The 17,921-nt window shown below is 43.5% G+C and overlaps 1 protein-coding gene across 1 annotated transcript; it reads right to left on the bottom strand.

Annotated features, from left to right (window-relative positions):
- Positions 1 to 640: 640 nt before the first annotated feature.
- Positions 641 to 4,635, bottom strand: LOC136140884 (zinc finger protein 17-like). Its single transcript, XM_065899030.1, has 3 exons — positions 4,603 to 4,635; positions 3,239 to 3,365; positions 641 to 1,956 (listed from the first exon to the last, which is right to left on the bottom strand). The coding sequence occupies exons 1-3, from the start codon at positions 4,633 to 4,635 to the stop codon at positions 641 to 643; spliced, it is 1,476 nt and encodes a 491-aa protein (XP_065755102.1).
- Positions 4,636 to 17,921: the final 13,286 nt, after the last annotated feature.

The following is a 17,921-nucleotide window of genomic DNA, read 5'->3' as shown; positions in this document are numbered from 1 at the left end:
CTGCATGCCACAGCATGTCCAAAACCAACCCCCCCCCCAAAAAAAAAATAAATAAAGTCTTTCTCTGGAAAGGTGACTAAAATGAGAAGAACAAGTCTGGAAGAATATTGGTAAATATTTCCATTAGAGGACCTTAATCAATAATCCATGAAGAAACATCAAAACTCAGTAATTAAGATGACAAAATTATATGAACAGAAATTTCAAAACAGAAATATGGCTGTCTGATTCACTTTGCTGTACACCTGAAACACAGCATTGTAAATTAACTATACTCCAATAAAAACTAAAAAGAAAAAAAGAAATATGGTTGGAAATTAACACATGGAAAACCTCTCACATTGTGTCAATAGTTAAAATCACTAGATACACCTATGACATCACTGAAATTAGAAAGCCTGAACATACCAAGTGTTGGTAAAAATGTAAAAAACAGGAACTCATGTTCTGCTGCTTCTCGTGAGACTATAAAAAGATACTACCATTTTAGAAAAGTTAGACTGGCCACATATAAGGTATACATTCACCTACTCTACTACATAGGAGTTGTGCTGCCAGATATTAACTCAAGTGAAGGAAAGCATAAGTCCAGAAGGCATTGCCCCAGTGTGAACTTTGTATTTTGTGAGCTTGGAGCTGCTTACAAAGAACTACATTCATAAGGCTTTTCTCTAGTGTGGATTCTCTGATGGACAACAAGACTTCTTCTGTAGACAAAGACTTCCCCACATTCACTGCACATATAAGGCCTTTCTCCAGTGTGGATTCTCTGGTGGACAACAAGACTTGTTTTGTAAGTGAAGGGCTTCCCACATTCATTGCATTTAAAAGGCTTTACTCCAGTGTGGACTTTTTGGTGCTGAACAAGTGTATACTTGCGCATGAAGGCTTTCTCACATTCATTACATTTATAGGGTCTTTCTCCAGTATGGATTCTCTGGTGCTCAGCAAGTTTAACTTTGCCGTTGAGAGCTTTCCCACATTCACTGCACTCATAACACCTTTGTGCAATGTGAACATTCTCATGTCTATTGAGGGCAAAACTGCTTGTAAAGAATTTCCCACATTTGTTACACCCATAAGCCTTCTCTAAAGTGTGAATTCTCTTATGCACAATAAGACTTCCTTTGTAGACATAGGCTTTCCCACATTCACTGCACATATAAGGCCTTTCTCCAGTGTGGATTCGCTGGTGATAAAGAAGCCTTTTTTTGAAGACAAAGGACTTTCCACATTTGCTACACCCATAAGGCCTTTCTCCACTGTGGATCCTCTGGTGCACAAGAAGGTTATTTTTGTACAGGAAGCACTTTCCACATTCACCGCACTTATGAGGATTTTCTCCAGTGTGGATTTTTTGGTGCTGAACAAGTGAATCCTTGCGAAGGAAGGCTTTCCCACATTCATTACACTCATATGGTCTTTTTCCAGTGTGGATTCTCTGGTGCTCAAAAAGTTTATATTTGTGGGCAAAGACTTTCCCACAATTACAGCATTCATAAGGCCTTTCTCCTGTGTGAACTTTCCGATGATGAATAAGACTGGAGCTGTGTCTAAAGAACTTCCCGCAGTCACTGCACTCATAAGGTTTTTCTCCAGTGTGAACTCTCAGGTGCTCCGTGAATTTAAACTTTTTACTGAAGGCTTTACCACATTCGCTGCACTTGTGATGCCCTTGCCCAGGGTGAGAGACCTCCCTGCTCTGCCTGCTTCTACATGGATGCTCTCCATCATGGGAGGGCTGGTGCTGGGGAAAGCCCAAGGTGCCTAGGAAAGACTTCTCAACCTCTCTGCACGTGAACATATTGTCAGCCAAGTACAAAGCATCTTTCTCTGCCTGGACACTTGTAACAGAAGTAAGAGGCTTCAGGATAGATGGCTCCAGCTTTGGATTCCTGTCTTCCGTCACTTGTTCTACAGAAACGGCCTCCTCAGCTTCTACTCCATGCCAACAACCTGAAAGGAAAACAAAAAAAAAACTGATAAAGTGCACAGAGACTTTTATGGGACAGGAGCCCATTATAGTTTTTGTATGACACATCAGAGAAGTCCATTGTGCAGGATTCAAACAAGGGAGGCAGACAGGTAGAAGAAGGGGCTACTGTGAGTACTAGACCTCTGATGGTCACAGAATAGGGAGAGATCTTATAAACAGCAAGAACACAGGACACCAGGATATGGCACTGTACTAGGAGTAGAGGCCTGGAACAACCCACTCCTCGGCCGACGGTGTTCAGCAGAATTTTTTGGTGGTGACAAGTGTACTGGGTAGAATGTGTGTCCCACTCCAGGAAAAGGCATTCACACCATTCACACCTGACTACCAAGAGTTCAAGGACTATATAAGTACTTTCACCTCCCAAGATACATTAAGAAGAGACTATTAGACAACATTGCAGAGTGAGAGGAAAAGGAGAAATGTGGATGACACTGAGATAGAAAGAGCCAGGAGAAAGAACCCACAGTAGATACATAAAAGGGGCAAAGTGTCAAAATGGGGAAGAACGATAGAATGAGGTACAGCCATGATGAGTTTAAGACTAAAACAGTCGTGGAGAAAGGACATTTCCCTATAGGATTAGAACTCATCAATGTATCACGCCTTCCTACAGCTCCTACTCACCAGGCCCAGGATACATTTAACCCTCCTCCTATGACTAGAGAGGACCCTACCTTGCCAGGCACCCAGGGTTGCCTCCATCCCTCAGCTCAGGATGGGTGACTATGAACCCTACCAGATCAAAGTCCTCAGTGGAAAATAGGGCCAATAGGAGAAAGACACTGGCCCAGAGTGAACCAACCAATGACAGGCTTCAGGAAAAAGATGTATCACTAGAAGAACCTTAAGGAGTCTTGCAAACATAATCTAGGGTTGACCACAAGTGGTGACCATGTAAGTGTCTGTAATTTCTGACACAGGCAGTGCACAAGAAAAGGTTAGAACATGTGACACGGATCTTGCACACATCTGAACAGTCAACACACCTAGCAGTGGCAAAGCTAAGTGGTATCAGTCGGGCAGGCTTCAAGCCTCTGAGACCAAAGCCTTCTGTGAAAGGTTTCAACATCTATGGTATAGGGCTGAACAACACACAGGGTGGGGGAACACAGCTCAAGTGACAGGAAATCAGGGAAGTAAGCAGTGTCCAAGGTCCAGGCTCGGAAGGATGGAGTGAACCATGCAAAAAGAAGGGCAGAGTCCCGTATGGGGCGATGGTGTGGGAACAGGGGTCCTTACCCAGGGAGGCTATAAGTGACAGGTTCTCCAGCATCACGTCACAGTACAGGAGTCTCTGAGCATTGTTAAGGAGACCCCACTCCTCCTGGGAGAAGGACACAGCCACATCCTCAAAGATCACATGGCCCTGTCATGAGGGGGACAAGTGAGTTCACAGCAGCCTCTGCAACCAGGACCCCCAGGTCATGGTCGTCCACCCCAGTAACCCAGCTCAGAAGACACACTAGGTCCTGATGCCACAGGAACTTGCTAGCATTACATCATTCAGTTAAAACGGAGAGGGAGACAGGCAGTCTCACAGACGCTCTGTGGTTGCCACACACCCCCTCAGCCACTCTCCTCAGAGTTGACTCTCCTAAGATCACACAGATCACATCACATACAATGACACTTGTGCTCAGACCCCTGGAGTAAAGCCTGGGGACAAGGGCCCTGAGTCCATGCTCACACTCCTTCCCTCTCCACTGCCCAGCCCTGCAGGGTCACAGCTCCCTCACGTGCCTGACCGTGACCCCCACCCCACCCCACGCCACCACCTCAGCCCCAGGACTTCAGCACCTCACCGTGTTCCCCACATGCCACCCAGCACGCGGTGCTTCCCCAGGCCTCTGCGGAACCTCCCGCAAGACCCCAGCAATATCTCAGACTCAGCATGGGAACATGGAACTCTGGACAGTCCTTCTGTCCATTACTCCTACTTCTGACTTCCCGTCTCAGACATGGCATCCCCACCGTCACCTAGAGCCAAACATCCTGGGGTCATGTCAGACTACTCTCTCTCATCCTGTACAGCAGAAAATCAGCTCTACCACAAACGAGATTCAGAGACTCACCTCCTCTCCTGCTACAGAGCCATTGCCAGGATCCAGTCACAATCGACATTCACCAGGACTGTGCCCTCCACTGGGCCCCCGGCTCCACCCTCACCACCAGTCTTCCTCTCGGCAGGCAGAACAGCCTCTTCAGACCCAGCGTCAGATCACTTCCCTCCTCTGTGGCCAACGTGTCATGGACCCGCCCCCTCAGGAGAGGCCCAGCTCCTCAGGCTGCTATCCCAGGAATGACTCATGCCCCCAGGCTTTATCAGCCCACATCATGAGTTTGGCAGTTCCCTGAAGACTCCCCTCTCAGTCTCATCTCCAGTCTGTGCCCAAGGACATGTTATCACTTGACCTTCTCCATTGGACACATGGGAACACCTCCATACAACTGCTGGCTTTGATTAATGGTCCTGTGCCTGAGATGATGCCAGGGCCCAGACCTAAGGGCCCACAATCCCAGGACAACACTGTCTCCTATATCTGTGTGTCAGGACCAGGGGTAGGGATGACGTGTGGGTAGGTACTGGGGTTTCTTCCACTTACCTGTCCAGGGGCCATAAATGCTGCTGCTACCATGGGAACCTGTGAAAAGAGGGAGGATCGGAGATAAAGGTGATCATGGTGTGGATGTACAGGCTGAACTGTTTCCTCCCTTCCTTTTCCTGGAGATGAGTCATCTGAGGTTGCCCTCTGACCTCGGATCCTCAGTCTTCAGAGCTATAACTTGACAACTCTATGGCCCTGAACAAAAAGACTCAACGTCCCTGAGACTCAGTGTCTTTATGTGTATAATAGCAATATTTATGGTGCCAATCTCATGATGTTAGTGTAGACATCAAATGCATTAGTGCATATCTAATGCTAAGACTGAGCTATTACAGAACACAGGATTAACATTTCTGTAAATGTTTTTGAAAACTGGGTATTTCCTACATGTCCTTCAAATCATTATATAAATGTGACTTTTAATCAATACCTTGAGGTTTCTGTGATTCCCTATCTGACACCAAATATATGATGTCTCTTCCACCACCAATGATCTGATTCTATGATACCAACTGGGTGACTGACATTTAATCATATTCTGACACTACCTGAGGTTAGGGACAGAATTTAAAGGTTTAAGGACTCAGTCCCACAAGACTGCCCTCTTTAAAGAGGCCAGTTCCAATGTCTGGTTCCCAGGCTAACGGTACTTCTGTTCTACTTGGCTACAAATTCAGGATTTCCCATGAACCTTTCCTAAGTTATGATAATTTGCTAAAAGGACCCACCACAGTTAGGAAAACAGTTTTATTATTTCTCTGGTTTATTATAATGGATACAACTTAGGAGCAGCCCAATGGAAGAGATATCTAGGTCTGGGGGGGGGGGTGGGGCGCTAGAGGGCACCAGGGTGTTTCCAGGCCCTTTCAGTACATGCCACCCTCCCAGCACTTCCGCAATTTCAATGTGTTCACCAATCTGAAGGAACCTTGAATTTCATTCTTCAGCAGTTTTTATACCTAGTCTCTAGTTTCCTTCTGATCCTTGGGAGGCCCCAGGGCTGGGGGGTTGGGGGGGAGTATAAACTTCTAATTGCTTGGTTTTTCTGGTGACCAGTCCCCTCCTGAGTCTACCTAGGGGCACTGCCCTAAGTCACCTCATCATAATAAACTCCTGTGTGACAAAATGGGGTCGTTGTGAAAAAAAAGTCCTAACCCCCAGGAAATTCCAAGGGGTTCAGAGGTCTATGTGAAGAGCCCAAGGCAAAAACTAAATTTTATATATATATGTATTTATTATTATTTTATACAGATATATTAAGCAGTTATTATTTGCTTACACAAGATTAACTTATTAAATCTATACCTTTTTAACTTTGTAGTTTCCTGGGAGAGCTGAGGCACCTCTGTCCTTGACTGGGCCTGGGCTTCAATGACTGGTCAACATTGCCCACTTTTTGCTGGCTCAAAAACGAATGCACAGTCGGCTAAGTGTTCAGAGGAGTGAATCTACACAATCTAACACATCCTTCTCCATCTCCATTCCAGGCAAGACTCCTTACACCTTATACCCTTGCTTCCCCAGAAAGCTCTGGAACCACAGGACCCTCCCATCTTCAGGTAGCCTCTGAAAGTCTCACCTGCTCTGCACTGCCCGCCAGCCCCAGGTCTCTCTTCTTTCATCTCAGGTCCCCTTTCCCAGAAAAGTGACCAAACTTTCCCTCTTAAATTTGAGATTCAGAATTGGCCGGAGTCCAGGACTTAGTCTGTAACCACATGGACATCAGTGAGCCACAGACCTCCTCCTTCAATTCCAGACTACAGATTCCACCGGCCCCTATGTTACCTCAACTTTGGAATCTCAGAAGCAGCATGTCCCGAATCCAACTTTTAATCTCTCCCTGAAACTGACTTCTCACATCAGTTGCTGGTCTCAAGTCTTCCAGATGCTCAGCCAAAAGAAAATGCTTATTGTCCTTTACTCTGTCCTTAGGTCAGAGCCACATTCACTGCACCAGGAAATCCTGCTAATTATCTTTAAGAATTATTAAGAATCTTATTACTTATATTCCTTCGTAAAAAAATTAGTAAACAGAAACCTCAATTAGAGTTGGCACACCAGAAGGGGTCAGCCCTCACTGACCTGAAACAATAACGGAATCCAAAAGGATGAAGACTCCTTCTTTCCTGGAAAGGACTCAGCCAATGAAAAGCAAAGGCATGGACTCTTTAAAAAACAAAAAACCCATGGACTCTTTGGTGGCTACAGCCCTGCTAACATCCTTTTTTAATCTCCATAAAAGTGATATCTCACCATAGCTGCACACCCCAATTGCAATTCCCTAACGATGGTTGGGGTGGGGGGAGGATGGGAAGGAGGGCAGGGGCGGAGGGGGGGAACCATCTTTGCAATAGAAATAGCGGGCAGTCTATTTGCTTCAGGTCAACAACTTCCATAGGCACCACTCTGGTCCAGAAGCCATCTTACTCTCTGGAGTGGAATGCACTGGGCTCTCCCAGGTCTCCCTGCCTCCACTCTCAGGACAGAGTCTGTTCCAATCTGTTCTCCCCTGAGCAGCCTTTGGAATACTTTAAAACTCTAACTCAGACCGTGTGTCTGATTTATTCACAACCCTCCGCAGCACCCAGAATGCTGACAGTTGGCCCAGACTGTTGACTCCTCCCTAAATTCTCTGTTCCCTGCAGAAATGACTGGAACCCCAGGTTTCCCGAATGCTCCCGGCTCTTGAGCACCTCCAAGTCTTTGCACGAGCCAAACCCACAGCCTTTAATACGCTCCACACTGCGTCACACAGCCTGTCAGAAATGGGACCACCACACACGCACACCTAAAGTTCTGGAAGCAGGGGACTGAACCCCAGTGCCCTGAGCAGGAGACCCTCCCTGGGGGCTTGAGATTTCGGTCAGGATCGGGTTGGGGGGGGGCGGACCAGTCACCTGGGCCGGGTCCTGCACCGCGTTGGTTGACATAGGACCCTGTGGGCGCGGTGGTGCCAGGAGACGCGCAGGATAATGGCGGAGACCTTGGCCGAAAATCCCGGAAGCGGGTTCCGCAACCCGCTCACTCCTGGGCAGTGTGGACGGCGCCCCTCTGGTTCTTTCCTGTTTCTCTAAGCTCGGCTCCACCGAGTGATCCTGAGTCTCGGGTCCTGCAGACGGCAGCAAAAGCAGCCAAACGACCTCCTTCAGGAAGGAGCCGGAAGTCCCACCCACTCCTAGTTCACAATCCCGGAAGAGCCCCTGTTCGGGGCCATCACTGGTGTGGAGAACAAGGCCGGTCCGCACACAGTCTCCTGGGTAATGTAGTTCCCATCGGTCCACCGAGTCGGGGGCGGAGGAGGCCCTCCCCCAAACTCCGGGGCACTAATGGGCCAAGTCCGTGCGGGAAGAACAACACATCAAAGCAGACCCATCAAACCCTGTATGTTTAATCTTTTTAAAATTCTGATTTAACTCTCATTTCTCAACATAAAAGTTGATACAAGATTAGAAAAAAAGCATTCCAGTTGTGTAAAGACTGAGAGTAGCCAGAGTCCTTATTTGTTGTTTTTGTTTTTTATGAAAACCTTGGAAGTATTTTCAAATAAGAAAAACCAAGTTAATAAGATTTTGGAATAAAAAAGGGAATTATGTGCAATAAAGTATGTTGATCATTGGCTAAAAAAAAATACATGAAATTAGAAAACATAACTGTATAGTGGATACTGTCAACCTAAATTAACCTGAGAGACAATAATCAAGTACAACGCGTTACCTTGGGACCAAAGAATTGCAATTCGGGGCACACATTTAAGTAGCAACAAAAAAGATGTCGGGCTAGGCCATCTGTCCCCAACCCTTTTGGCACAGGGGACCGGTTTCACGGGCGTTGGGGGTTTGGGGATGGGTGGCGGTGGGGCGGGGGTGTGGGCTAGGGAATAAAAGTAAGGAGCTTTTAAAGACAAAGAGAGGTTTGCATTACAAAGAATTTTAATTGGAGTTGGAGGCAGAAGCTAGTCTCCACTGAACAGGACTGAATGCTAAGGCTATCACTACAGGGAAGTAATAGTCCATTAGTGTGACAAGTTGCAGGTGTTTTTGCAGAATCCTTGGAATATTTGCAGGTTGGCCCAGATCAAAAGTTCATGGTTTCACAAGATGGGGAAGTGCAGGAGGTCCACTAATTAATAGCCTCTCAGCTCCATGTTAAAAATCCCTTGATAGGGGACTTCCCTGGTGGTGCAGTGGTTAAGAATCCGCCTGCCAATGCAGGGGACATGGGTTCGAGCCCTGGTCCGAGAAGATCCCACATGCCGCTGAGTAACTAAGCCCATGCGCCACAACTACTGAGCCTGCGCTCTAGAGCCCGCGAGCTACAACTACTGAAGCCCACGTGCCACAACTACTGAAGCCTGCACACTTAGAGCCCGTGCTCCACAACAAGAGAAGCCACCACAATGAGAAGCCCGCGCACCACAACGAAGAGTAGCCCCCGCTCGCCGCAACTAGAGAAAGCCCGCACACAGCAAAGAAGACCCAATGCAGCCATAAATAAATAAATAAATATATATATATATATATAATTTTTTAAAAATCCCTTGACAGAAGTGACTCATTTTTATTTCACATTTCACAACACTATTAATTTGGCATGCCTTGCAGGACTTCTCAAAGCAAATATAAAAATTATCACAGCATGTACACAAACTATATGATAATAACAGACTTCTTTAAAAAAACGTAAAAATTGAAATGACAAGAAAACACTTAGGAAGATATTGAGACATCTATAAATTATTAAAGATTTAATATATAAATAATAAATAAATTCGATAATTACTACAAATAAAAGATTTAAAACCTGAGAAGGCAAAATTCTTCTATGTCACGTCAGTTTAGAATTATGAAAGCAACCAACATTTTTTAAAAAGTAGTCTTATTTTCCATTAGGAAAATGAAAATGAAACGAATCAGACTGATGAGCCTAAGGAAGTCTGACATTACCAAATGTTGGTAAAACTAAAGAAATTAGTAAATATCACAAACTGCCATTGGGTATCTATTAAAATTACTTTGCAGAAGTATTTAGCGTTATGCAGTTACTTTACACCTCTGCCCCTTTGTGCAAAAAATACTTTCTATTGATACATGCACTACGTAAACCAGTGTAATAATAAGAAAACATGTCAGATATCTCTAAGTAGCACTGCTATACCTACCAAAAGCATGAAAAAAAAAAAAGAAGCAAAGAAAGATTTCAAGATTTGAATGTAAAATTGAATTTAAAAAATTCAATGCCATGGAGCAACTAAGCCCATGCACCACAACTACTGAGCCTGCGCTCTAGAGCCCGGGAGCCACAACTACTGAGCCCATGTGCCACAACTACTGAAGTCCCCGCGCCTAGAGCCCGTGCTCCACAACAAGAGAAGCCACCACAATGAGGAGCCTGAGCACCATAACGAAGAGTAGCTCCCGCTCGCCGCAACTAGAGAAAAGCCCACTTGCAGCAATGAAGACCCAAAGCAGCCAAAAATAAATAAGTTTTAAAAATTCAGACCATGTAAACCTATACAATTATGAAAAAAAACTTAATACATGTTAAGAGAAAATTTCACAGACTTTAATTTTGGGATATAGTTTGCTTTTACGTAGTGACTCATGAACTGGAAAGCATCCAGTCTAGAAAATAGAGAGGAGCTCTGAAGAGCTATTCAGAATGCACAGATTACATAGACAAAAATACTTGAGAACAAGGAATTCATACTAGGCAATGGCTGATTGGTCATAGAAAGGTTAATTTTCTTTATGTGGGGCACAGGGAAGTTTTGGAACAAGGTTGTGAAAAACTAAAGCTTATCAGGCATATTCTGATTGGCTGGCCTTAGATTTCCGCTCCTGAAAGAGCCAGATATCTGCAAGAGATAGAAATTGAAGTAAGTTTCAGCATTCAGATTTGGGTCTTAGCATGAGCCACTCTGTCTTGGGACTAGTTTAGATATTTTAACACATGACGGGGGAATAAAAAGTAAAATCATAAACGTTATATTGTTTTTTGGCTTTTATGAATAAAGCTGCTGTTACTGTGAATATTTCCACCGAAGTATTCCTGAGTCATAAGATTTAATTTTTCTTAAGGATATACCTACAATTGAGATTACCGTGTCGTATGATATGTATATGTATAGCATTACAAGAGAGTACAACAGTATTTTCTAAAGTTATTTATCAGTTTGTATTCCCTCAAGAAATATATGAGTTGTAGCTGTTTCATCTCTTCATTAACTTGAAATTGTCAGTGCTTGAATTTTAGTCATTCCAATGAGTGTGTAGTAGTCCCTCACTGTGGCTTTAAAATGTGTTTACAATGCTGAGTAATAAGGAGAAGCATATTTTCATTTTCTTATTTACCATTTATACTTCTTTGGTGACACATGCCTTCAGAAGTTTTGCGAATATTTTGAATTGTGTTATTTTTCGTTATTGTTATAGGGACCATTTACATATTGAGAATCACAGTCATTTTTCAGAGATAGTTCTTACAAATATCTTTCTATAGGTTGTGACTTGAGTTCTTACTTTCTTAACTATCTCTTGAAAAGCAAAGTTTTAATTTTGATTAAGCTTCAATTAATTTATTTTCTTTGGTTGATGACCTTTGTGTTTTTATTTATTTTTGTTTATTTTTATAAATTAATTTATTTTTGGTTGCATTGGGTCTTTGTTGCTGTGCGCAGGCTATTTCTAGCTGTGGAGAGCAGGGGCTTCTCATTGCAGTGGCTTCTCTTTTTGCAGAGCACGGGCTGGAGGTGCGAGGGCTGAGTAGTTGTGGCTCCCAGGCTCTAGAGTGCAGGCTCAGTAGTTGTGGCACACAGGCTTAGTTGCTACACGGCATGTAGGATCTTCCCGGGGATCGAACCCGTGTCCCCTGCATTGGCAGGTGGATTCTTAACCACTGTGCCACCAGGGAAGTCCCACCTTTTGGTTTTTAAATAATCCTTACCCTTAACCAAAAACAAGTCCTAAGTCATCTTTTCTACTGCATTTTTTTCCTCTGACATAAAGAACTGTGTGGGGGGACTTAAATAAATATATAAATATGAAAATAAATAAATATGAAAAAATAAAATAAAATGTTGATTGCTCAGACTGATGTACATGGATTACCTTTATCAAGATCTTTCTTTTGTAGACTTCCAAGAACAAATGTAGGATATTTGTAAAAGCTATTTTAACATTGTCTACTTATCCTTGTATGTTACTATTCAATTAGATTTTGTTTGTATGTTTGTTGTGGCCGCACCGTGTGGCTTGGGGATCTTATCTCCCTGACCAGGGATCGAACCGGGCCCCCGGCAGTGGAGGCACGGTCAATTGGATTTTTTTCTTTCTTTCTGCTAACATGTATTATATTTCTTATTGTTTGCCTGGATTATAATTACCCTCTTCACAAGCCATGATGGACACACTGAAGACGAACGTTTTCCCTTTTTTCTGCCTTAAAGTTTTCAAAAGGAAGTCTCCATTCGTGCTTTGTTATTGATAATTTTCTGACTGTGAATAATTTCCCTTTTTTATGAGAGAACAATTTTATACTCACAGGCTTCAGAAGGCAGCATGAGCTCCCTGGGACTTGATTTAATTATTTCAATTTCATTGTTGTGTTTTGAGGGCAAGTCTCCATTTGTAGCCAATCAAACTGGTTTTCCAATTTACCAGAGTAATGCATGTTTCCCTCCTGGAATAAATCTACTTAAGTTAAATAAAAAGTACATCCATTTAAGTCGAAAGCACTGGTATCAATGGCCATCACTAATGTCCACTGACACTGACCACATGTCAGGCCTGTTCCAGGCACTGTCGATTACCACACGTTTAATTCTGGCACCCCTGTGCTCTCAAAGTCATGAAAATACAGCTAATGCATTGTCTCTCATTAAGCTCAACTTACATTAGAAGATGCCCCTCCATTGTGAGATGCTATCCTCTGCCTTCTTTCCAGGTAAAAGTCCTTTATTTTTTGAAATGTGGGTGTGAAATGCCCTTTTTTTACCAAATCTGTGTGAGCTTTCTAGTCAAAAATTTTTTTTTAGTGATTCATGAACTGCTAACATCTGGGAATCACCAAATCACCGCCCCCCATAGGCTCCCTCTGTTATCCCATTAAATTCTCCCTATCCCACTGACCCCTCACCTCCACTTTCCCCTTCCTGCTGCATGTCCTTTCCTCCTTTGTGTAGCACCCAAGAGTCCAGTTCTGGAGGCCGACTGATGCGTCAAATTCCAGCTTCACTGCTTTGCCCTGTGTGACCCTGTGCTAGTCAATGAGCTGTTTGTGTGTCAGTTTCCTCCTTGGTAAAATAGGATAATGTCGTAGCTACTGCTCAGGACTGTAGGAGGGTCTATTGGTTAGTGTATGAAAAGTGCATAGGGCAGCACCTGGTGCTCCCTAATGAATGGGTCTGTTGATGGTTACAATCCCAGCTGCCATCATCAACATCATTGTCATCACCATCCCCATCATCATCATGGTCACCATCGTGCCAGACCTTGGCCCATTCTGGGGCCATGTGGCATAGTTTTGTGGTTATACAGCACAAACACCATGTACAGCCAAACTGTGTCTCTAGCTTGGTTCAGCTGCTCATCAGTTCCCTGCCTTTCAGCAAGTACATTTATCTCCCTGAGCCTCGATTTCCTTTTATGGAAAATGATGCCTTTCAGGCACCTGCTTCATGGGGAGGCTGTGAGGAAAACCCAAAATAGAATCCTTTAGTGCAAGGCCCACAGGAAGAGATGCCTAACGCTGTAAGATGAAGGTGCAAACCATGTTCCTGAATAAGGAGACCAAAGTATGTGTACACAAGGACAGACATGAACTGACTAGATGGCACGTATAATTTTGTTATGCCTGGGTAATTAATTAAAAAGCCCAGGAAAAGTATCAATAAAAACCTTAATTAAAACTTATAAATATATCTAACATTTCAAATAAAATACTTCTATTTCATAAAACTAGTACAGGCTAAATTTTTTTTTTTTTTTTTTTTTGCCACTCTGCAGAACTTGTGGGATCTTAGTTCCCCGACCAGGGATTGAACCCAGGCCCTTGGCAGTGAGAGCACCCAGTCCTAACCACCGGACTGCCTGGGAATTCCCTAGTATGGGCTAAATTTAGATACCAATGAAAGAATAGGCAAAACAATTACATTGAAAAAAATCAGAAAGTGAATGACTCTCAGAGACTCATGGAATCAGGCAAGTGGGCATTTTTCGGCATCACAGAATTGTTCTATACCTAGACTGGGAAGTTTTTTCATGTATAAATGCATTTATCAGTCATCAAATTGTACAGTTGATGTTCGTGTATTCCCCTGAAATAAACTTTACATTGAAAAAGTTTGAAACACTTCCTGAACTTTAGTTAATGGCTTGTATCTTGCCATGGCATGAGTAGTGTTTGTGAACCTAAATGCAGTGTAGTCAAAGAAGGCCCGGAAGCAACGGTTCACCTATGTCCTTGAGCACATCCAAGACCCAGTTCTTGATTTCTCAATACCTTTCTCTACCAAAAAGAAAATCTCCTTAGAGAAAAGACTGATTCCTGGCAGAGAAAGGAAATTTGCAGGATGAAACTGTAATATCTTTTGTATCAGAGCTAAGTGCACAAAATGTGATGGTGACATGAAAATGGGACAAACCAGCATAAAGGAACTCCCATGGACTCAAATCTGGGAAATTTTGAGATTCAAAACAAATGACGGGCTTCCCTGGTGGTGCAGTGGTTAAGAATCCGCCTGCCAGTGCAGGGGACACAGGTTTGAGCCCTGGTCTGGGAAGATCCCACACGCCACGGAGCAGCTAAGCCTGTGTGCCACAACTACTGAGCCTGTGCTCTAGAGCCCACGAGCCACAACTACTGAGCCCATGTGCCACAATTAGAGAAAACCCACATGCAGCAACGAAGACCCAACGCAGCCAAAAAACAAAAAAAAAAGGCTCTGAAGGGACTTTCCTGGTGGTCCAGTGGCTAAGAATCTGCCTTCCAATACAGGTTTGATCCCTGGTGGGGGAACTAAGAGCCCACATGCAGCGGGACAACTAAGTCCACACGCCACAACTAGAGAAGCCCGTGCGCCACAACGAACACTCAGCGCAGCCAAAAAAAAAAAAAAAAAAAAAACAGGGCTCTGAAGAAGGCCCCGAGTGAGAAAAATGATCATTTTATATTTTTCTGTACGGCGCATTTTTTTTTTAATTTTCTTTTTGGCTGCATTGGGTCTTCGTTGCTGCATGTGGGCTTTCTCTAGTTGTGGCGAGCGGGGGCTACTCTTTGTTGCGGTGTGCAGGATCCTCATTGCGGTGGTTTCTCTTGTTGTGGAGCACAGGCTCTAGGCACACGGGCTCAGTAGTTGTGGCCTGCGAGCTCAGTAGTTGTGGCTCTCGGGCTCTACACCGCAGGCTCAGTAGCTGTGGCGCATGGGCTTAGTCACTCTGCAGCGTGTGGGATCCTCCTGGACTAGGGCTTAAACCCGTGTCCCCTGCATTGGCAGGCAGATTCTTAACCACTGAACCACAAGGGAAGCCCCTGTATGGCACATTTTTTCACATTATTTCAGTTAATACTGATTATCTTGCGTAGCTTGAAAACTAGCCTCAAAGGAAAAAAAATCTCAGGACAAATTTCAAGTACTTATATCCAATGCCAGCACAAGGGAGTAAGTCCATGGTGGCAACTGTGAAACCCATACAAACACGAGACCTGCATGTATACTTCTAGACTCACCTGTTAAAATTCCTGGCATTTTACTCTGTAAAAACATAAAAAACAGCTTCACACAAACATTTATAAGATCGGACAAGGAGGATCCTTCTCCTTTACCATGAATTTAACTTGGATGTGTGTTTTATTTTACTGGTTTTACCTATAATTCAACCGCTAGAAAGCAGCAGAGGGGGACTTGGAAATGTCCTTTCCACAGGGTTAGAGAGGCTGAAACAGTGGAAAGAGGAAAGAACTAGCACTCACCTCAGAAGGCCACAGCCATACAGGATGAGCACCTTGCTGTCAGAGACAATAAAGAAAACAAACCCTCCGACAAACCACTTTCAATACATCAGCCGGTGTGACCCTTCAAAGACATGGCAGATCAAGCCATTCCTCTGCTTCCAATCCTCCAATGTCTCCCCATTTCATTCAGAGTCAAAGCCAAGACCCTAATAGTGTTATGCAGCGATTGACTGCAGTTGGACTCCCAATTTCCTTTCTGAATTAATCTCCTACTATTCCCTCTCTTCATCACTGATTCAGCTCCATCACCTCCTTGGTGTGCCTCGAATATTGCAGGTTATGTCCCAGCCGTAAAGCCCTTGAACTGGACGTTCCCTCTACATGGGGAGAACTTTCTCCAAATACCCACATAGCTAGAACCTTCTTCTCTTCCCAAGTTTTTGCATAAACGTCAGCTTTGAGAAGAGGCCCCACTTTAACCATTCTACTTAAAATTATGACGTGTTCTTATCCCCTCACAGATTGGTGTGTATCATTGAACTTACACTGCTCCATTTTTTCCCTTCAGTAAAACTTATGACCTTCTAGTATTTTATACAATTTATTGTTTATTATGCTGCTTATGTAAACTCTGTAGGGCAAGATTGTTTCTTTCTTCAACCTGTTTTGTTCAGTGATGCCTTTCAAGTGCCCAGAACAGTGATTCTGGCATCCAATAAATATTGAAGTGAATGAATGAATGATTAAAAAAAAGAAAAAGAAAAAAACCCACATAGAATGGAATCAAGAGTGAGAATTGGCGGGGGGGGAGGGATAAATTGGGAGATTGGGATTGACATATACACACTACTATATATAAAACAGATAACCAACAACAGCCTATGGTATAGAACAGGGAACTATACTCAATACTTTGTAATAACATATAAGGGAAAATAATCTGAAAAAGAATGAGTATATGTATAACTCATATACATGAGTATATGTATATATGTATAACTGAATCACTTTGCTGTACACCTTTGCTGTACAACATTATAAATCAACTATACTCCAATAAAATTTTTAAAAATAGATAAATAAAGCCTCTAAGTGTCATGGATCAAGTTATCTTCCACCTTGCTAAACATCTTTTCAAAGAACCTATTGAGGGCTTCCCTGGTGGTGCAGTGGTTAAGAATCCACCTGCCAACGCAGGGGACATGGGTTTGAGCCCTAGTCCAGGAAGATCCCACATGCTGTGGAGTAACTAAGCCCGTGCGCCACAACTACTGAGCCCGCGTGCCTAGAGTCTGTGCTCCACAACAAGAAAAGCCACCGCAATGAGGAGCTTGCGCACCACAACGAAGAGTAGCCCCTGCTCACTGCAACCAGAGAAAAACCTGCACACAGCAATGAAGACCCAATGCGGTCAAAGATAAAATAAATAAAAAATTAAAAGAAAAAAAAAAAAAGAACCTATTGAAGACTGAAAATGCAGCCAGTTAATAGACTCAAGTAATTACCTGTCTACCATTAAACAAATACAACATATTTTCACTGAGGTTTGTTGAATTTGACTGAATTTCCCTAAATACCCTAAATGTTTCTATTCCGCAAACTGTGTGCATATACTAATAAACGTACTTCTTTTTAAACTAAAAAAAAAGAAGAAGAAGAAGAAGAAAGAGTGAGAGATAGTATCAGGCATTTAAAACCAGATGAACAGAAGTTTACCTATAAAAAAAAAATTCAACGTCTTTAGGGGTGCACATTTTAATGTGGCGATCCCTATGTGGACCATTCTCTCCTTAGATATAAAATACAAGTATTGTGTGATGCTATTTTCGGTATTCTAATTTCTTACAAGTTCAAGTAGCTCATGACTCAAGCCCTCATATTTCTCACAAAGAATCATGCCAATGGCTAGAGATGTTCGGAACAAAGCCTTCCAACAAATGTTGGTGGAGCTGCCCTCAACGTCCAAGTTTCATGACACAAGACAGCAGTGAACACATAAAAACAAAGGGCTGGGGTCCTTTGCTCCCTCAAACATTGCCCCACCAAAAAACAGAACTGATGAAAAACTGCAACAGGCTTGGCAGGAAAGTCTGAAAGAGCTTACGAAAGCATTTGTTTTTTTCCGTTCACAGTCTTTGTCTCTATCCCCTCCACCTCTTTGTTATTTTTCTTTTTTCTTTATTGGCCACACCGTGGGGCTTGCGGGATCTTAGTTCCCCTACAGGGATCAAAGCTAGGTCCTCCGACAGTGAAAGCGTGGAGTCCTAACCACTGGGACTCTGCAGGGAATTCCCTTGTTAGTTTTCTTTTTAACATAATGCAGAGATGGCTTAAGTGCAAACCAAGGGGGAGCCCTGTGGCTGAAT

This window comes from Phocoena phocoena, chromosome 20 (assembly GCF_963924675.1).
Source record: "Phocoena phocoena chromosome 20, mPhoPho1.1, whole genome shotgun sequence".
NCBI lineage: Eukaryota > Metazoa > Chordata > Mammalia > Artiodactyla > Phocoenidae > Phocoena > Phocoena phocoena.
The sequence above is the reverse complement of the archived record's forward strand: the minus strand, read 5'-3'. Positions and strand labels throughout refer to the sequence as shown.